We start from the raw sequence: 15899 nt of genomic DNA, 5'->3' as shown, positions 1-15899 counted from the left end.
TTATACACTGGTACTACTATTTCCTGATTTATATGAAATCGGGATACAACCTTTGGGAGGTAGTCCAGTCTAGTTCTGAGAACTGCTCTATCTTCATGAAAGATGAGCAATGGGACTTTACAGGAGAGGGCCCCTAAATCTGACACTCTGCGCGCTGACGCAATGGCTAGCAAGAACACAGTCTTCAGAGTGAGCCATGAAAGAGAAACAGATTCTAAGGGTTCGAATGGGGCCTTCATCAAACTCTTCAGCACCAAGGTAAGGTCCCATGGGTTTGCAGGTGGACGTATGGGAGGTTGTAGGTGAAGAGCTCCCTGTAGAAAAGTATGGATCGTAGATGACGTAGCGATCTTCCTCTGGAAAAGGACGGAGAGAGCCGACACTTGAACCTTCAAGGATGAATGGCTCAATCCCATGTCCAAGCCTGATTGTAGAAATCCTAAGACCCTATCCAACCTGTATATCCTTGGGTTGAACCTCCTGGGCTCACACCAAAGAAAATACCTTTGCCAGACTCTGTGGTACACCCTAGCTGACGATGGCTTTCTTGCCGCCAGCAGGGTCTTGACCACCGTAGGGGGAAAACCTCTTCTGCTCAGGATCGACTCTTCATAGCCACCCCGTCAAAGCCAGCCTGGCTAAGTCGGGGTGTAGACACGGTCCTTGTGACAGGAGGTCTGGCCGGAGGGGCAAGGGAACCGGTGGTGCCATGGCCATCTGTAAGAGGTCTGGGTACCATGATCGTCTCGGCCAATTCGGGGCCACTAGGATCATGGTCACCCTCTCTCTCTTGAGGCGTCGAAGTAGCCGGGAGATTAGAGGGATTGGTGGAAATGCAAACACCTTTTGAAATGGCCAGGGGGCTGAGAGTGCGTCTACCAGACACGCCTGTGGGTCCCTTGTCCTGGCTCCGTACCGGGGGAGTTTTTTGTTGTGTTTTGAGGCCATAAGGTCGACCTGTGGCATTCCCCACTGACCTGTCAGGATTGTGAACACTTCTGGATGGAGGGACCATTCCCCCGAGTGGATCGTCTGCCGACTCAGGAAGTCCGCCTCCCAGTTCAACACTCCTGGAATGTATACTGCCGACAGGGTGAGTAGGAATTTCTCTGCCCATACGAGGATCTGGGTCACTTCCCGCATGGCCGCTCGGCTCCGGGTCTCCCCCTGGTGGTTCACATATGCGACTGCCGTCGCGTTGTCTGATTGTATTCTGACTGGTTTTCCGTGAAGAAGGGTTCCTGACTGCTCGAACGTCCGGGAGATGGCCCTTAGTTCCAGCACATTTATTTGTAAATTTGTTTCCTTTTGTGACCAGAGGCCCTGGAATGACTGGTCTAGGGTTACAGCCCCCCAGCCTACCAGGCTGGCATCCGTTGTCACAATGATGTAATTGTGGTTTGCAAAGGACTTTCCCTTTTTCAGATTGTCTGACAGCAGCCACCACTGTAGGGATTGTCTGACCATGCTTGATATGATGAGGAACTGTCTTTTCAAATCCGCGTGTGATCGGTTCCAGCGAGACAACAAGGCCAGCTGGAGTGTTCGGGAGTGGAACTGGCCGAATTCCAGCATTGGAAACGTGGATACCAGTTTCCCCATTAGTGTCATACAGAGATGAACTGACACTCTGCTTTGTGCCAGGAATACCTGGACTTGTGAGTGAATGTCCTGTATCTTCTTCTTGGGAAGAAACACTCTCTGGGTCTCTGTATCTATTAGTGCCCCCAGATGAACCATGGTGGATGAGGGAGTCAAGCTGGACTTCTTCCAGTTGATTATCCACCCGTGAGATTGGAGCATGTCCAGCGCCATCTGGAGGTGGGCCTGGATCTCCTCCTGTGACTGCGCTACTATCAGTAAATCGTCCAGGTACGGAAGAATTCGAATGCCTAGGAGGTGCAGGCGAGCTGCCATTACCGCCATGACTTTCGTAAACACCCGGGGGGCTGTTGAGAGCCCGAACGGGAGCGCACGAAATTGAAAATGGCGATCCAGTATCGCGAATCTGAGAAATCTCTGATGCTCCTGCTTGATTGGAATATGCAGATACGCATCTTGTATGTCCAGAGAGGTCATCAGGTCTCCTGGTTCTAGAGTGCTTAGAATGGAGCTTAAAGATTCCATCCTGAATTTGGGGACCCTCAGGAACGTGTTGAGTTTCTTGAGATTCAATATCGGGCGGAAGGACCCATCTGGTTTGCTGACCAGGAACAGGTTTGAATAGAAACCCGTCCCCCTTTGGGAGTGTGGAACCGGTATAATCACCTTCTGTTCCAACAGAGTTGAGACTGCAGTCTCGAGGGCTCTTGCCTTGAGCGGGTCCTGGGGAAGGCCCGTTGTAAAGAATTGTGTTGGGGGTCTGGAGCAAAAGGTCAGAGCATACCCTTGCAATACTAGATCCAACACCCAGGAGTCCGATGTGGAACCTGACCAGGTCTCCGCAAACTCCAGAAGGCGACCCCCCACCCATGGCACTTTCTTGGTGTGCCCGGCGTCAGGCCGCTGGCTTTTCAGCCTGCTTTGGGGCCTGGCGACGAGCTGCCCAACCCTGTTTGGGCTTGGACTTCTGCGTCTTTTGTGAGGGCTGTTGAGACCTAGTTGGCCAGGATCCTGTATAATGTGATCTGCCCCTGGAGGGACGAAAAAACCGAAAGGCCTGTTGCCTAGGTTTTGCAGTTCCTGTGGGCAGAAAAGCCGACTTTGAGGCTGCAATGGAAGTGACAATCTTGTCCAATTCCGATCCAAAGAGGATGCCCCCCGTAAAAGGTAGGGCCTCCAAGGCCTTTTTGGAATCATTATCGGCCTTCCAAGATCTGAGCCAGAGGGCTCTGCGTGCGGCCACCGATACTGCCGAAATTTTTGATGCAAATATTCCTGCATCCAGCACTCCCTCACTTAGGTAGGAACTAGCCTCTCTAATATTGTCCACAAAAGACATCAACTCAGATCTTTTAGTCCCTGACTGCAGGCCCTCCAAGAGCGCATCCGCCCAGTGTGCTATAGCTCTGGTTGTCCAGGCTGCCGAATAGCTAGGCCTAACTGCAGCCCCTGCGTTAACATATATGGACTTGAGGAACTGATCCAGCTTTTTATCTACTGGATCTTTTAAGGATGTTACATCAGGTATGGGCAAGGCAGTTGCCTTAATTAACCTGGTGACGTGGGCGTCCACCTGAGGGGGTTCATCCCATTTCCTGTGGCTGTCTGGGAGAGGATAAAAGGAAGAAATCCGCTTGGACACCAGGAATTTCCTGTTAGGATGCTTCCAGGCCTCTTCAAACAGGTCATCCAACTGCTTTGATTTAGGGAAAAAGGCACTATCCTTCTTTTTGCGTTTGAACACTGGTTCAGTATCTATCCCCTCTGCAGCGGCCTGAGTATCCGGCTCCTTAATGTTAAAGGTGAGCCGTATCAATTTAATTAGACTATCCACTCTGGATTGTGACATGTGATCCTCCGTATCAGTGTCCACATCATCCACTAAATCAATGGCGCCCCCATCCTGATCGTCTCCAGTTGCATCGTCATCATCATCTGTGTCCTGTGGGAGAGGCTGAGTTGCCTCACGTCTGGACGGTCTATTTGTACTAGACCCTGTCAGGACATTTTGTAGTGAGGATGAAACCTGCACCAAACCCTGGACTGACTGAGATAGACCTGCTACCCATGCCGGTTCTGGCTGGGGCTGGACTTGGGGTGCCGGTGTGGCAGCGGGGTTACGTGACGCTGCCAGCTGGGAAGCTAATTCCCTCATCGCAGAGGACAGGTCTGCCGCCCAGTCCGGTCTGCAGGGAACATCCGCATTGGGTTGCGAACTAGGCCCCGGCTGAGAGCAACGGTCACAGAGGCCTGCGTGGTTCTGCTCTGCACTAGCAAAATTTTCTTTGCACACTGTGCATGTATATGCATGCAACGCTGGAGCGGGACCAGGCCTACGGGATTTCCCCTTTGCTGACATGATATGTGTATGTATCGCAGTAAATTAGTAACCTGAGTTAACTAAACACCAGCGCTATTGTATGTGGAAATTGTCAGTCACTAAATAAACGAATAAGTGACCTAATACTGCGCTCTCTGGCACTTCTACAGAGAGAAAGATGTGGTATATGAATACTCACATCAACATAACAAACTGTGAAAAATAACAAAGACAGAAAAAAACACTGCAGTATTCAATTCCTCACACAACACATACACACAGGATTCGGCACTTTGTTTCCTACACCTACACCATAAAAGTGAGGTGAGGATAATACAACCTGTCACTGATAACAGTGGAGGCAAAGGGGGGCGATTTCTTTAGCTCCTCTCCGTTTAGCAGGCAGGTAGCAAGTAAGCTAAAATGGCCCCCACTGTGACACAGGTGGGAGGAGAGGAGCGCTCGCAGCGGGAACCCAGGACAGGCTATTGCCGCGAGCATGGGGGCGGAGTTATCTTGTACTCCGTCCCCTCCTGGAACCACCAGCGTAACTCTCTTAATGGCGCCTTCCCTCCAGGGAGAGATATGCTTACGGCGAAAACCGTGGTGGTCTAGCGGTTACTCAGCATGAGCTGAGTACTGCTGCCAGGCCTCCGGCGGCGCCCCTCCGCCGGTGGTGTGAGCCGCGACTCCGGCTCCCTCACAAATGAGAAGCCGCTTACCTGCGCTTCTCCCGGCTGCAGCTCCCTCCAGTGCCTGAGGTGTCTGGTGTGAGCGGCCGACAGGTCCGTCCACCAGACGCCGGGAGAGGCTCTGCCGTCAGCCGCAGCAGCGCTGCGCTGCCGGCTGTGTTAAAATTAACACACACAAAAAAAAAAAAAAAAACTGAAGTAAATTAGGGCTAAAAATGCCCTCTCCTTAGTGAGGTGCCTGTTCCTCAGAGCACCAAGGAAAAAAACTGGTCTCTGAGGACAGGAAGGGGTATTAGGGGGGCGGAGTCTGGGGCTGCACTAGCCACAAGAAGTTTGTACTCCTTGGTGCCCGGACCTCCAGCCCGGAATACCCATACCCCAGCATCCACCACTGGCCGTAAGAAAAAGTGAAATAATTAGCTCCACCTGTGGATCTTTTAAAATGTGTCAATGAGTAATGAATGCACATGTCGGGTGACCTGGAAAACGTGAACGGTGTGGGGTCCTGAGGACAGAGTTTGAGAACCCCTGATATAAGCCATTCAATCAGAATTATTTTAGTTTAGCACAGGACATAGCGAGAACTTTGTGGTCCCCATAGCACCTTTTGAAGGGGCTCCTGTGCCAATGCTTCTAGAGAGATATCTCTCTGCAACAGTTATTAATGTTATGCCCCCTAATAGTACCCTAGTTCACATAGGGGGCCAGATTCTCTAAGCTTCAAAAGTGATAAAATAGAGAGTGATAAACAGCCAGCAAATCAGCTCCTACCTGCTATGTTACAGGATGTGTTTGAAAAATGTCAGACAGGAGCTGATTGGCTGGCTGTTTATCACTCTCCATTTTATCACTTTTGAAGCTTAGAGAATCTGGGCCTAGGTCACATTGCAGGGCTGCCAGCATACATTATGCAATACAGTACCCCCAATTTACATCATGACATAAAGGGAAGGATTGAAGTGATTATATATGGGCAGCCATTACTATTATTACTATAACTGAGCTATTAAAATGTAGCTTTGTTCGGGCGGGTATGGCTGTCGGCACCGCCATTTCAGCTTGCACTCCCCTTATCTGGCGAGTTGAAATGAGTGAAAAGTCAACCGTTTCAGTGCACAAACTGTACTTTTTGCATCGTGATGAAACATTTCAATGAGTGCTTCAGTTCATATTATCTCCCATTACAGTGCCTCAGTTCATATTACTGTATGCCAAATTACAATAGCCCAATTCATAATATGCCACAATACAGTCCCCCAGGTCATAATATGCCACAATACAGTCCCCCAGGTCATATTATGCTACATTAGTGCCCCAGTTCATATTATGCCACACTATAGTGCATTCATTTCATATTGTGCCACATGCAGTGCCCCAGTTATAGTATAATGCATTATAATGCCCTCAAGGTCATTTTATACTACATTATACCAAGCAGGTCCAGGGACATACCTAAATATAATGTAGGCATAACCAAATAGTATAAAATATATATAACCGTGACAGGGAACTGTAACTCTGGGCAATATAGCAGCTGCAGTCCTTGCATCTATGGTATCTATGCACATACGTGCACGCGGGGTAGGATTCCAAGTAGCTGGGAACCTCCCTGCCAGCTGATCCCTCCGCGATGATGACCAATTTTTTCTTCTTCAACTAAGTGGAAATCAGGGCCACACACATAACAAGCTAGTTCTTTTCATTTTCCAATTTAGTTGTGGGGGATTTTTTTATGACTAAACCAGGCATGTCCAAACTATGGCCATTCAGCTGTTGTAAAACTACAAGTCCCATCATGCCTTGCCACAGTTTTGAAATTAGGGAATGCTAAAACTATGGCAAGGCATGCTGGGATGTGTAGTTTCACAACAGCTGGAGGACCGCAGTTTGACTATGCTTGGACTAAACCAAACAGTTCACGTTGTCACCAGTGTCACTGCAGTTACTTATGAACAAAGAACTATGCACAAACTAGTATAAAATAAAATGAACAGGTTGGTCCTTACCAGTTTTAATGTTTAGAGCAATTGGTTCAACGATACCATCACCTGCAGACACATAAAAAAAGAAAAGTGGAGAAATATTTATTACTAGCAGTCTCAGCCTGTTACAGAAGAAAATGGCACCCAGTCAGATACTTCTATTTAGAAAAAATGCGTTGCCTTGGGATAGGTAAATAAATAAGTTTGCACTCAGTAAAATGAGAAAGTTAAAAAAAAAAAATGCCTAAAATACTCCATCGATTTAAGATGATACACTGTCAAAAACAAATCTAAAGATGAAAAAAAAAAACACGTCAATTTTCAGCTGTCACTGAACAAGTGCTGCCCTGGGCCAATCACAAAACTACTTTGCCTTATTGTACAAGTGTTACATTGGACCATTAAAGAGAAAGCAGCAGAATACATTTCAGACTGGGAATGTTACTCAAGTACTATATAATATTTACTCTGTACACTATCAAAGAAGAGGTTTCTTTATACAGGACTGTATTTTAAAAGATAATGCTCTATAAAACATGCCACTTTAGGTTGTGTTTCGGAATATGACAGTATGCTCTGTTTCTACCTGCAAATACTTCCTGCAGACACAGTAGGACTCTTGCATAATATTTTTAACTAGTAAGCCCACTCGAAGCAAATGCTTCGAAAGCCAGTCTACTGCCTTTCAATTTCCTCTATGTTTGTGCATGTGTGAGAGGTAGAGAGATGTAGTTTCACCCGCTGCCAACAGATGGCAGTGTTTCGGAGACACACAAACGGACACTAGACATATACACTGTATATAGGTGATGAAGCAGTTAATTTTTTTGTTTACTTTTTCGCCTACTGCAATTTTATAAAAACTAGAGCACCAATCAGATTACAGTATTGTCAGTTTTCTTTCGTGCAGGTGGGGAAATGAATCTACACTAGCTAGCTAAAAGCCTGTCACAATGACGGCTTCTGCAATGTACCTTCATTTTGCGCTGTGAGTTTTTAGCCCACAAACTCTCCACCCCACCTCCAGTCCCTATCTGCTGCTATCTACAATCGCTGTCTTCACAGCTTCCGCTCTCCATATCCAGCAAGTTTTAAACAGGTCAGTGTCCCTGCAAATACTGCTTTCACTTTCTGTTGACATCTTTTTAGCACACAAAGGAGTCATTTGGTCTGCTCCTCACAGAGGCGAGAATATATATATATATATATATATATATATATATATATATATGTATCCCCAATATTCCAATTCGCGCTAGAGCCTATTTAACAAAATATTTTTACAAAGTGATAAATATTTGTATGTATGGCAGCCTCACCACTAAGTTCCCTGAGGGAAAGGGAACGTACAATACCCAATGTCTTTACCCAATAGTGGTATGGCGCCTATAGTAATGTCCAAATGCAAAATTTTGATTCTGCTAGCCTCTCTGAAGCACACAGGAGTCTCTTTGGAGATCTATATATTTTTATTTTGGATGAAGATTCACCATCCTCGTTTTTAGGAAAATCAATTTTTAGCATGATTTAAAGGAGGCTGACAGGATTTCCAATACCTGCAAATTTTATAGGCAAGGATTACCCACTCCAATATATAAAAAAAAAGGGGGTCGACAGAAATTAAGATCTGTTCCAGTCTAGGTCACACTAATTGGTTATATATTAACCTACCAGCAGGATATTAATTTATATTCATATTCTAGGTCTAAGATATCATGTCTTACATAATTAACCAATTCCGGATAATTAATGTTTAATGAAGACAGTATTCTACATTTGTCACAAAAATCACGACCACAAGATTATTGTATTTCCCCTGATGAAGTCTCTATGAGACGAAACGCGTTGGGATTGGCTACAAGCGTTTTTTATCCGACTATCCTGTGAAGAAAAATAAACAAAAATATTGGAAAAGACCTTCTGTATTACTTCACTTGATACGGAATTTGCAAATTTTGCATTTGGACATTACTATAGGCGCCATACCACTATTGGGTAAAGATATATATATATATATATATATATATATATATATATATATATATATATATATATATATATATATATATATATATATATTTTTTTTTTTTTTTTTTTTTTTTTTTTTTTTTAAAGAGATATATACAGGCATTTATTATTGCTGATATGACATCATGACTAAATAAGTACATGCAAATGGTTACTTCTATTATATGGAGGTGTACTTGATTTTAGTATACTATTGAGAACAGGTAACTGTTCACATTATCATTTAGTGTATTAATAAACAGCAGCACATCATCAAAGACAATTAACCGCCCCCAACATACAAGGAATTCCTACAAATACAAGTCAATAAGTGATTTTTTTAGCAGCCAGTGCGTGTATTTTAGCTACTGCCTATAATCACGGTGACCTTTCCCAAAGTGATTAACTAAAAGTATGTACTGGACATACATGTCTTTGGTGATAATTTTATTAACACATGCACATCATCTATATACCATCATCGTTTATATACCAGTTTGGAAAGAACTGTATTGGAGAGAAAGTTTACCTCACGAACAGAGTCCGGGATCAACGTTGTGGTCTATTTTTGGATACTGGAGTTTATTTTTGTAATGGAAATTTTTAGATATTTTCTTTTTCATTCTTCATTTTTTAAGTATTTTCTATTTCACATTGCAAACACGGGATCACAATCTCGGGACCGGTGCTTTAACATTAAACCTTCTTATAACCAGGGTCGAATTGCCAGGTTAATTGACCCGGGTCCGAGGTGTGGTGTAAAAGGGGTATATGTAAATATTATGAGTTAAGTGCATATAATTTATATTACAAATGAAAAGAGTTGATGTTGTCCACAGCAACCAATTATATTGTCTATCAATTTATCTATAAGAAAATGATAGACAGATTGTGATTGGTTGCTCTTGGCAACATCACCGCTTTTCAATTTTTAGACGCTTTAGTAAATTTGCACCCATGAGGGAGGAGGTTTGGCCCTCCTCTATTTGGAGCTGTTGGTGAGCCCAGACAATATCGATTAGGTATTTTGTGAGAGAGTCTACCAATTCGCTAGTCAACGCTTAGGGATATATTCAATGACTTTTGCGAGCTGTGACAACTCGCACAATCAGTATTCAACTGACCCCCTGCACACGCCGTTTTCCATGTCGTGGAAACGGAGTGTGCGGCTGTTAAAACAACGAGGCTCGCGGCTAAATTCAGCAGTCTTCCTGCATTAGCCGTGAGCCTCGCTGTTTGGGGGGAATCCTCGCTGTCCTCTGACCCCGGAACATTGAATATGGTGAGCGGCCTGCGCGGGGGTTAAACGGTGAGGGTCGCTTGTTTTCAGCGCTCCCCGCCATTTAACCCCCTCGCCGGCCGCATTGAATATTGCCCTTAGTGTCAAGCTGCACTGTAATGCTCCAATAACACTCACAGGTTATATTTAACTGAGAGTTGGTTTATAGAAGTGGAGATGTTCCCTGTAGTAATCAGTCAACTAATTATTTTTCCTGCATGGTCTAGAAACCCACAACTTAGTAAATACCCTTAGTATCTCCTTTTTATTTAGGGTGAAGGGTTGTAAATTTTTGTGTCGCTACATAGGGCAAATGCAACGTTTTTTGGGTTTCAGTAAGTCAGGGCGCATGAAGGGTGAAGTTCAATTGTTTTTCCGATAGGCACCCAATTCTTACCAAATGCCCTGGGTTTAGCCGAATACAGTGACTAATCCTGTGCAAAGTATTGGGAGTATTGCCGAAACGGCAGTTTAGGTACCTGAAGGCCGGACATTGGGTGAATTTTTGCTTGCCACATCAGAAGGGTGCGAGCAAAAATAAAGCTTGGGTGTGGCATTCACGCCCATCAGCAAAACAATTGAATAGCTCCTGTTGTGCGCCTATAAATTATAGCCAGCCAAAATCAATTGAAGGCCTACCACTAAAGTACTGTGTACCCTAAGGCGGGGGAGGTTTTATTTTATTTCTAGCCAACTAAATGTTTTCACCTAGTCTAGGAGGCCGAGGATTAATTAAATAATTATTTATTCAGAATATACAACCATGGACAAATAATGTTTATTACTCACAAGTGGTTGCAAAAAACCTTACATATATTATATGTAGGAAATCTTAATTTATAGGCCAAAATATTTGCAGAAAGCATCCTACTATAGGCCCATATTTGTGAAATAATTTTGCTGGTTACAGTCTCATCTCACATTTTACTAGGTGCAGAGTATCATAGCGCATTCCCCATACTAATTAGGTATATACTTTTTTTTTTCTTTGTCTGTTTGAAGAACGTATTTCACTTTGTTGGAACCGCGAAGCACCTTTTTATCTGGCCGTCTTTATATAAATGGACATGAATACGCTCTGCTATAAAAGAAAATATTGCGGCTTCCTAGCAATAAATAATAACAGTAATGCACTGTGGACCTGCGGCAGAGATCAATAGCCAACCTCGAGAACATAAATAACACTTACTCAGCTTAACTTTAACAGCAGTAACTACCACCTCTAATGCACTGAGAGCTCTAAAGACCATCCGCAGAAAGGGATTTTATAAGAAAAGTGCACTTTTCACTACTCAGCATGGATAACAAGTGACGCGTTGTTGTAAGTTCATTTCTTCTATAAAAGAGAGATAAGGAAGCATTCAGTAAAACTTTGCAATAAATAGGTGGAAATTTGTATTGTTATTTTGTTCCTTTTTGCTCCAAAGTACTTTTTCACATTAGGAGTGTGACAATCCTCTACTGTTCCCGCTGTCAGAGTAACACTGTTTTACAAGGCAAACTTCACCTGCCTGCAGAAAGTTTACATGGGTGGTCATGTGACAAAGAACACAATGGTCCTTTTTCGGATTCACTCAATTTTCTTCTCAAATGGACAAAACCATGTGCACTGCAGGTGGGGCAGATGTAACTCCTGCAGAGAGAATTAGATTTGGGTGGGGTTTTACTTCAAAGTGAGATCTATATTGCAGTGTAAAAATAAAGCAGACAGAAGCTTTACATGAACGCGGACAAGACAGGCAGCCTTATGGCTCACCTTGTACACTTGGACCGCCCTGCTAACACTGTGGCCCAAATCTTTGGCTCCGACGGGACACTGAGGACATCCCCCTGGGAAATAGCGGACGTGTTTCATAATTTTTACCAGGAGCTATACAGCTCACGTCTAAGATGTTCGCGGGGGGAACTTACCGACTATGTAGACCGCATAGACCTACCCGCACTGCCTGAGGAGGCTAGATCCTCCCTTGAGGCACCGCTTACAATCATTGAAATAGAGGCTGCGATCCGATCCTTCCCTGGTGGGAAGGCTCCGGGCGTAGACGGGGTCCCGGTGGAGCTATACAGGTCGCATTTGGACCTATTCGCCCCTAGGCTGTTGAAGCTATTTAACGATCTCCTAGACCTGAACGCCATACCAGACTCTATGTCAGAGGCTGTTATAGTCGTCATACCCAAGCCGGGTAAGGACCCCGAATATCCCGACTCATACAGACCTATCTCCCTGATCACTACTGACATCAAAATATTGGCGAAGGTCCTGGCCATTCGATTAAATAGTGTGATACTGACCATTATTCATCCGGACCAAACTGGCTTCATGCCAGGTATGTCCACTAGTATAAATTTAAGACGACTGTATACACATATCCAGGCCACTCATGAGGAGGAAATGCACTCAGCCATTGTCTCGTTCGATGCCAATAAGGCCTTCGACTCAGTCGAGTGGCCTTATCTATGGCAGGTAATGAGACGCATGGGCTTTGGCCCACAATACTTAAAATGGGTCCAGTTGTTGTATCTTCACCCGATGGCCAGGGTCTCTGTTAATAGCCATGTCTCGCCCCCCTTCGCGCTGGGAAGGGGCACCAGACAGGGATGCCCCCTTTCTCCTGGTCTTTTTGCTTTGGCTATCGAACCACTTGCCTGCATCCTTAGGACACACCGAGGCATAGTCGGGCTCCAACTGGGCCAGAGGACGGACACGGTGGCACTCTATGCCGATGACTTACTTCTCTTTTTAAAAGACTATAGATTATCAGTACCGATTGCCCTGCAGTTGATGGAGGAGTTTGGCGGTTTCTCAGGCCTTACAGTGAACTGGTCTAAATCCTCTATGATGCCCTTAAGAGGCTCACCACCGCTGACCCTGGGCACCCCTCTTCCACTCAGATGGGTCCCCCAATTCAAATATTTGGGGATTAACATCACCAACAACAGTCAGGATTTTATACCTAGGAACCTACACCCACTGCTGTCCGTCGTTAAAGATAAACTGTCGGTGTGGACCAAGTTGCCCCTAAATGTCATTGGCAGGGTCAACTTGGTTAAAATGATACTGCAACCCAAAATAACATATGTCTTGAATCAATCCCCGGTTTACATACCCGCCTCCTTTTTCAGACACCTAAACAGCTTACTATCCTCACTGATATGGGCTAATAAGCGTCCCAGAATCAGCATCAGCACTCTCACTAGATCACGGACTGATGGGGGTTTGGCTCTACCACAATTCAGATTCTACTATTATGCTGGCCAGTTCTCGCACCTTAGGCACTGGACGCAGGACACTGACCAAAGCTCGCTCCCTACCACTTTTTTGCACCAAATATGTCCTGACATCACGCCCACGCAGCTATTGTTGGGTGGGAGGATACCTAGGGGGGCCCCTCCACTAGTGGTCCAGGCCATCAAGATATGGCAGGAGGCCCAATCCTTGATGGGGTACACGGCTATAGATCCTGGAGCTCCCCTCTGGCATTCCACCAAATTGTCCGAACTCGCTTGCTTGTCGGGCAGGAGTCTGTGGTCGTCTGGGGGGGTGGTAACGATTGGACAACTATATGAGGCATCTCTGCTAAAAACCTTTCAGCAGCTAAGAGAGGAGTATGGGCTATCTCGGGTATTCTTCTTTAGATACCTGCAGTTGCGCCACGCCCTCAACACCCAGTTCAATAGCGGTCCTCCTGTGCTACTATCCTCCCCGGCAAAAATATTCCTGGCCAACCTCGGACAGGTTAAAACCATCTCTCTAGCCTATTCATTCCTGCTATCCTTTCTACATAAAGACTCGCTGCCCGCCTTAAAGGCCAAGTGGGAGGTAGATGTGGGCGCTTTTGAAGAGGAGGAATGGGAGGAGGCTCTGGCATCACCTCGGTATGCCACGGTCTCAGCAAGATTCCAACAAGTCCAACTATTTATCATACACAGAACATACCTAACACCGTGCACTATGGTTAAATTTGGTGGACGGGCCTCCCCGGCCTGCCCAAAGTGTGGCTTTACACAGGGGAACCTGTGGCATCTCCTCTGGGAGTGTCCCCTGGTTAACTCTTTCTGGGGGGCGGTTAAATCAGCTACTATATCTACTGGCATATCTGGGCAAGCTCTGACGCCCAAAATGTGTATATTGGGAAGCAAAGAAAGTACATCATTGAACAATGCAGAGGGGCAATATGTGACCAATTTGTGCTCTTTAGCTAAAGTTGTCATAGCCAGACATTGGATGGCTACCTCGGGACCCACGATGGCGGAATGGAAGGCTCTGGTTAACACCACGGTACAGCATGAAAAATATGTATACATGTCTCGGGGTACCTTGCCCAAATTTGATAAGATATGGGGCAGATGGCTGGAGTCTCCGCATTCAGCACATCCCCGATGATACAAAACTGGGCTGTGGTGTTGACTGTAGACGCGGATAACTATACCGCTCACATGTATATAAGAACTGACCGACCCAAGATTGTGTATTGACATATTACCCTAAATGGGATTGAACCCTCTAAGTATATACATTAATTATTGACTAACGCTCTCTCTCTTTCTCTTTCTCTTATCTCTTTTTCTTTCTATTGTTCTTCTTTAATATAAATAAATAAAATTGAGCTTTAGTTACTCAGTCAGAGTAGGACGGCAATACCATCCCTCTCTATCAATCGACTCTTTATTACATTATCCAATATATGGCAGGGTGATGACAATGTATGTGAATACTATGTACATTTCAATGTTCAACGCTTGATTGTGATTGTCTGTTTCTCATGTACAATGCTTGATTTGCCGTTCTGATCTGTATCAATAACCTGTGAAATAAAAATACTTTATTTAAAAAAAAAAAAAATAAAGCAGACAGTATCCCCCCCCCCCCCCACCCTGCAGAATAAGGGTTGTATGGAAAGACAATATTTATGGAAAGGCCCTTTATTGTGCAACTGTGTACATACCAAGCAATTTTGCGATGCCACGCACAGTCAGGATTTATTTGACTGACAATCAGGCACCACTAGGGGGAGGTAGAGGGGATAAGCCGTAAAATCCCAGGCATGTTACAACGGTTTTCATGTTGCCTGAGCCTACAGCTGCAGAAAATTTGGTACCAGTCTTAAAGCCCGCCATCATTATGTTCTAACATAGGGTCACTCTGGCAGTTGATTATTGAAGGCTCTGCAAACACTGATGGACACCTCTATATTTCGGCTACAGCATACTTGTTTATCTCACAAAACTGGATCACTGAAATATACATATGTTTAAAATGAAGTTCTTGAAATACAGGTTATTTGTTTATAGTTTCATCATATAAACCTGGTCGATATATTTTATATCTTAAAACTGTAATTAACATACAACTCAATTTAAAATGTAACGTTTACTAGAATACATTATACAGATACCGCCCAAGATACTCCACAGACCAAATTACTCAACAGAAAGTGACAGCAGAATAATCAAAATGAAGAATTCAAATGGAAACACAGGCTTTGGGTGTCAATCCTGTTTATGATAATGCTGTTGAACCCAAACAGCATCAAGTTGTAGATATATTTTGTTAGCATTGTAAGTTTCTTTTTTTTTATAGAACATGATCCTATTTGTGAAGACATAATAACATTACTATTTTACATTGGGTTTCCTCATTTGATCTACTTATCACTTTTCTTAGGTCCTCCATGGGCCTAGGCGGTGTTTTACTTGTACAACATGATTTATATTTTGGATTTTTTTTTTTTTTTTCTAAATGTTTGTGTCAAATTCAGAAACTGTATATGGGCTCCTCCCCCAAGTCTTCCTCCACCTCTCCATGGGATGTAACTCTCAAGGAAGGTCTCACTTTTGGAAGGTCTAAAATTCTAGGAACAGATATGAACATTACACTAACGGAAACAATTCTCAAATTAAATTGGGCAACTTCTTACACTTTGAAGAACACTATTTTGCCTAAAAAAAATTAATGTAAGAATACATTTTATTTTTTTTCATCTGCTATCTGACCAGACCTTAGGAAGAGAACACTT

General features: G+C 44.4%; 1 protein-coding gene across 3 annotated transcripts in view; it reads right to left on the bottom strand.

Moving 5' to 3' along the window:
- Positions 1–15899, bottom strand: part of GPATCH11 (G-patch domain containing 11) — a 71080-nt gene that overhangs the window by 45316 nt on the left and 9865 nt on the right. The window contains exons 2-3 of one of the 3 annotated variants that reach the window (XM_083176100.1): positions 11072–11218; positions 6621–6662 (exon numbers count right to left, since the gene is read on the bottom strand). In XM_083176100.1, the coding sequence (XP_083032226.1) occupies positions 6621–6662; positions 11072–11132 (103 nt within the window). In that variant the 5' untranslated portion in view covers positions 11133–11218. Of the gene's footprint in view, positions 1–6620; positions 6665–11071; positions 11219–15899 lie in introns of all 3 variants that reach the window. The other 2 variants (XM_083176097.1, XM_083176099.1) reach the window with 2 other exon arrangements.

Source organism: Crinia signifera, chromosome 3 (genome assembly GCF_055691185.1).
Source record: "Crinia signifera chromosome 3, ASM5569118v1, whole genome shotgun sequence".
Lineage (NCBI taxonomy): Eukaryota > Metazoa > Chordata > Amphibia > Anura > Myobatrachidae > Crinia > Crinia signifera.
Note: the sequence above shows the minus strand (reverse complement) of the source record. Positions and strands in the feature narration are given on the sequence as shown.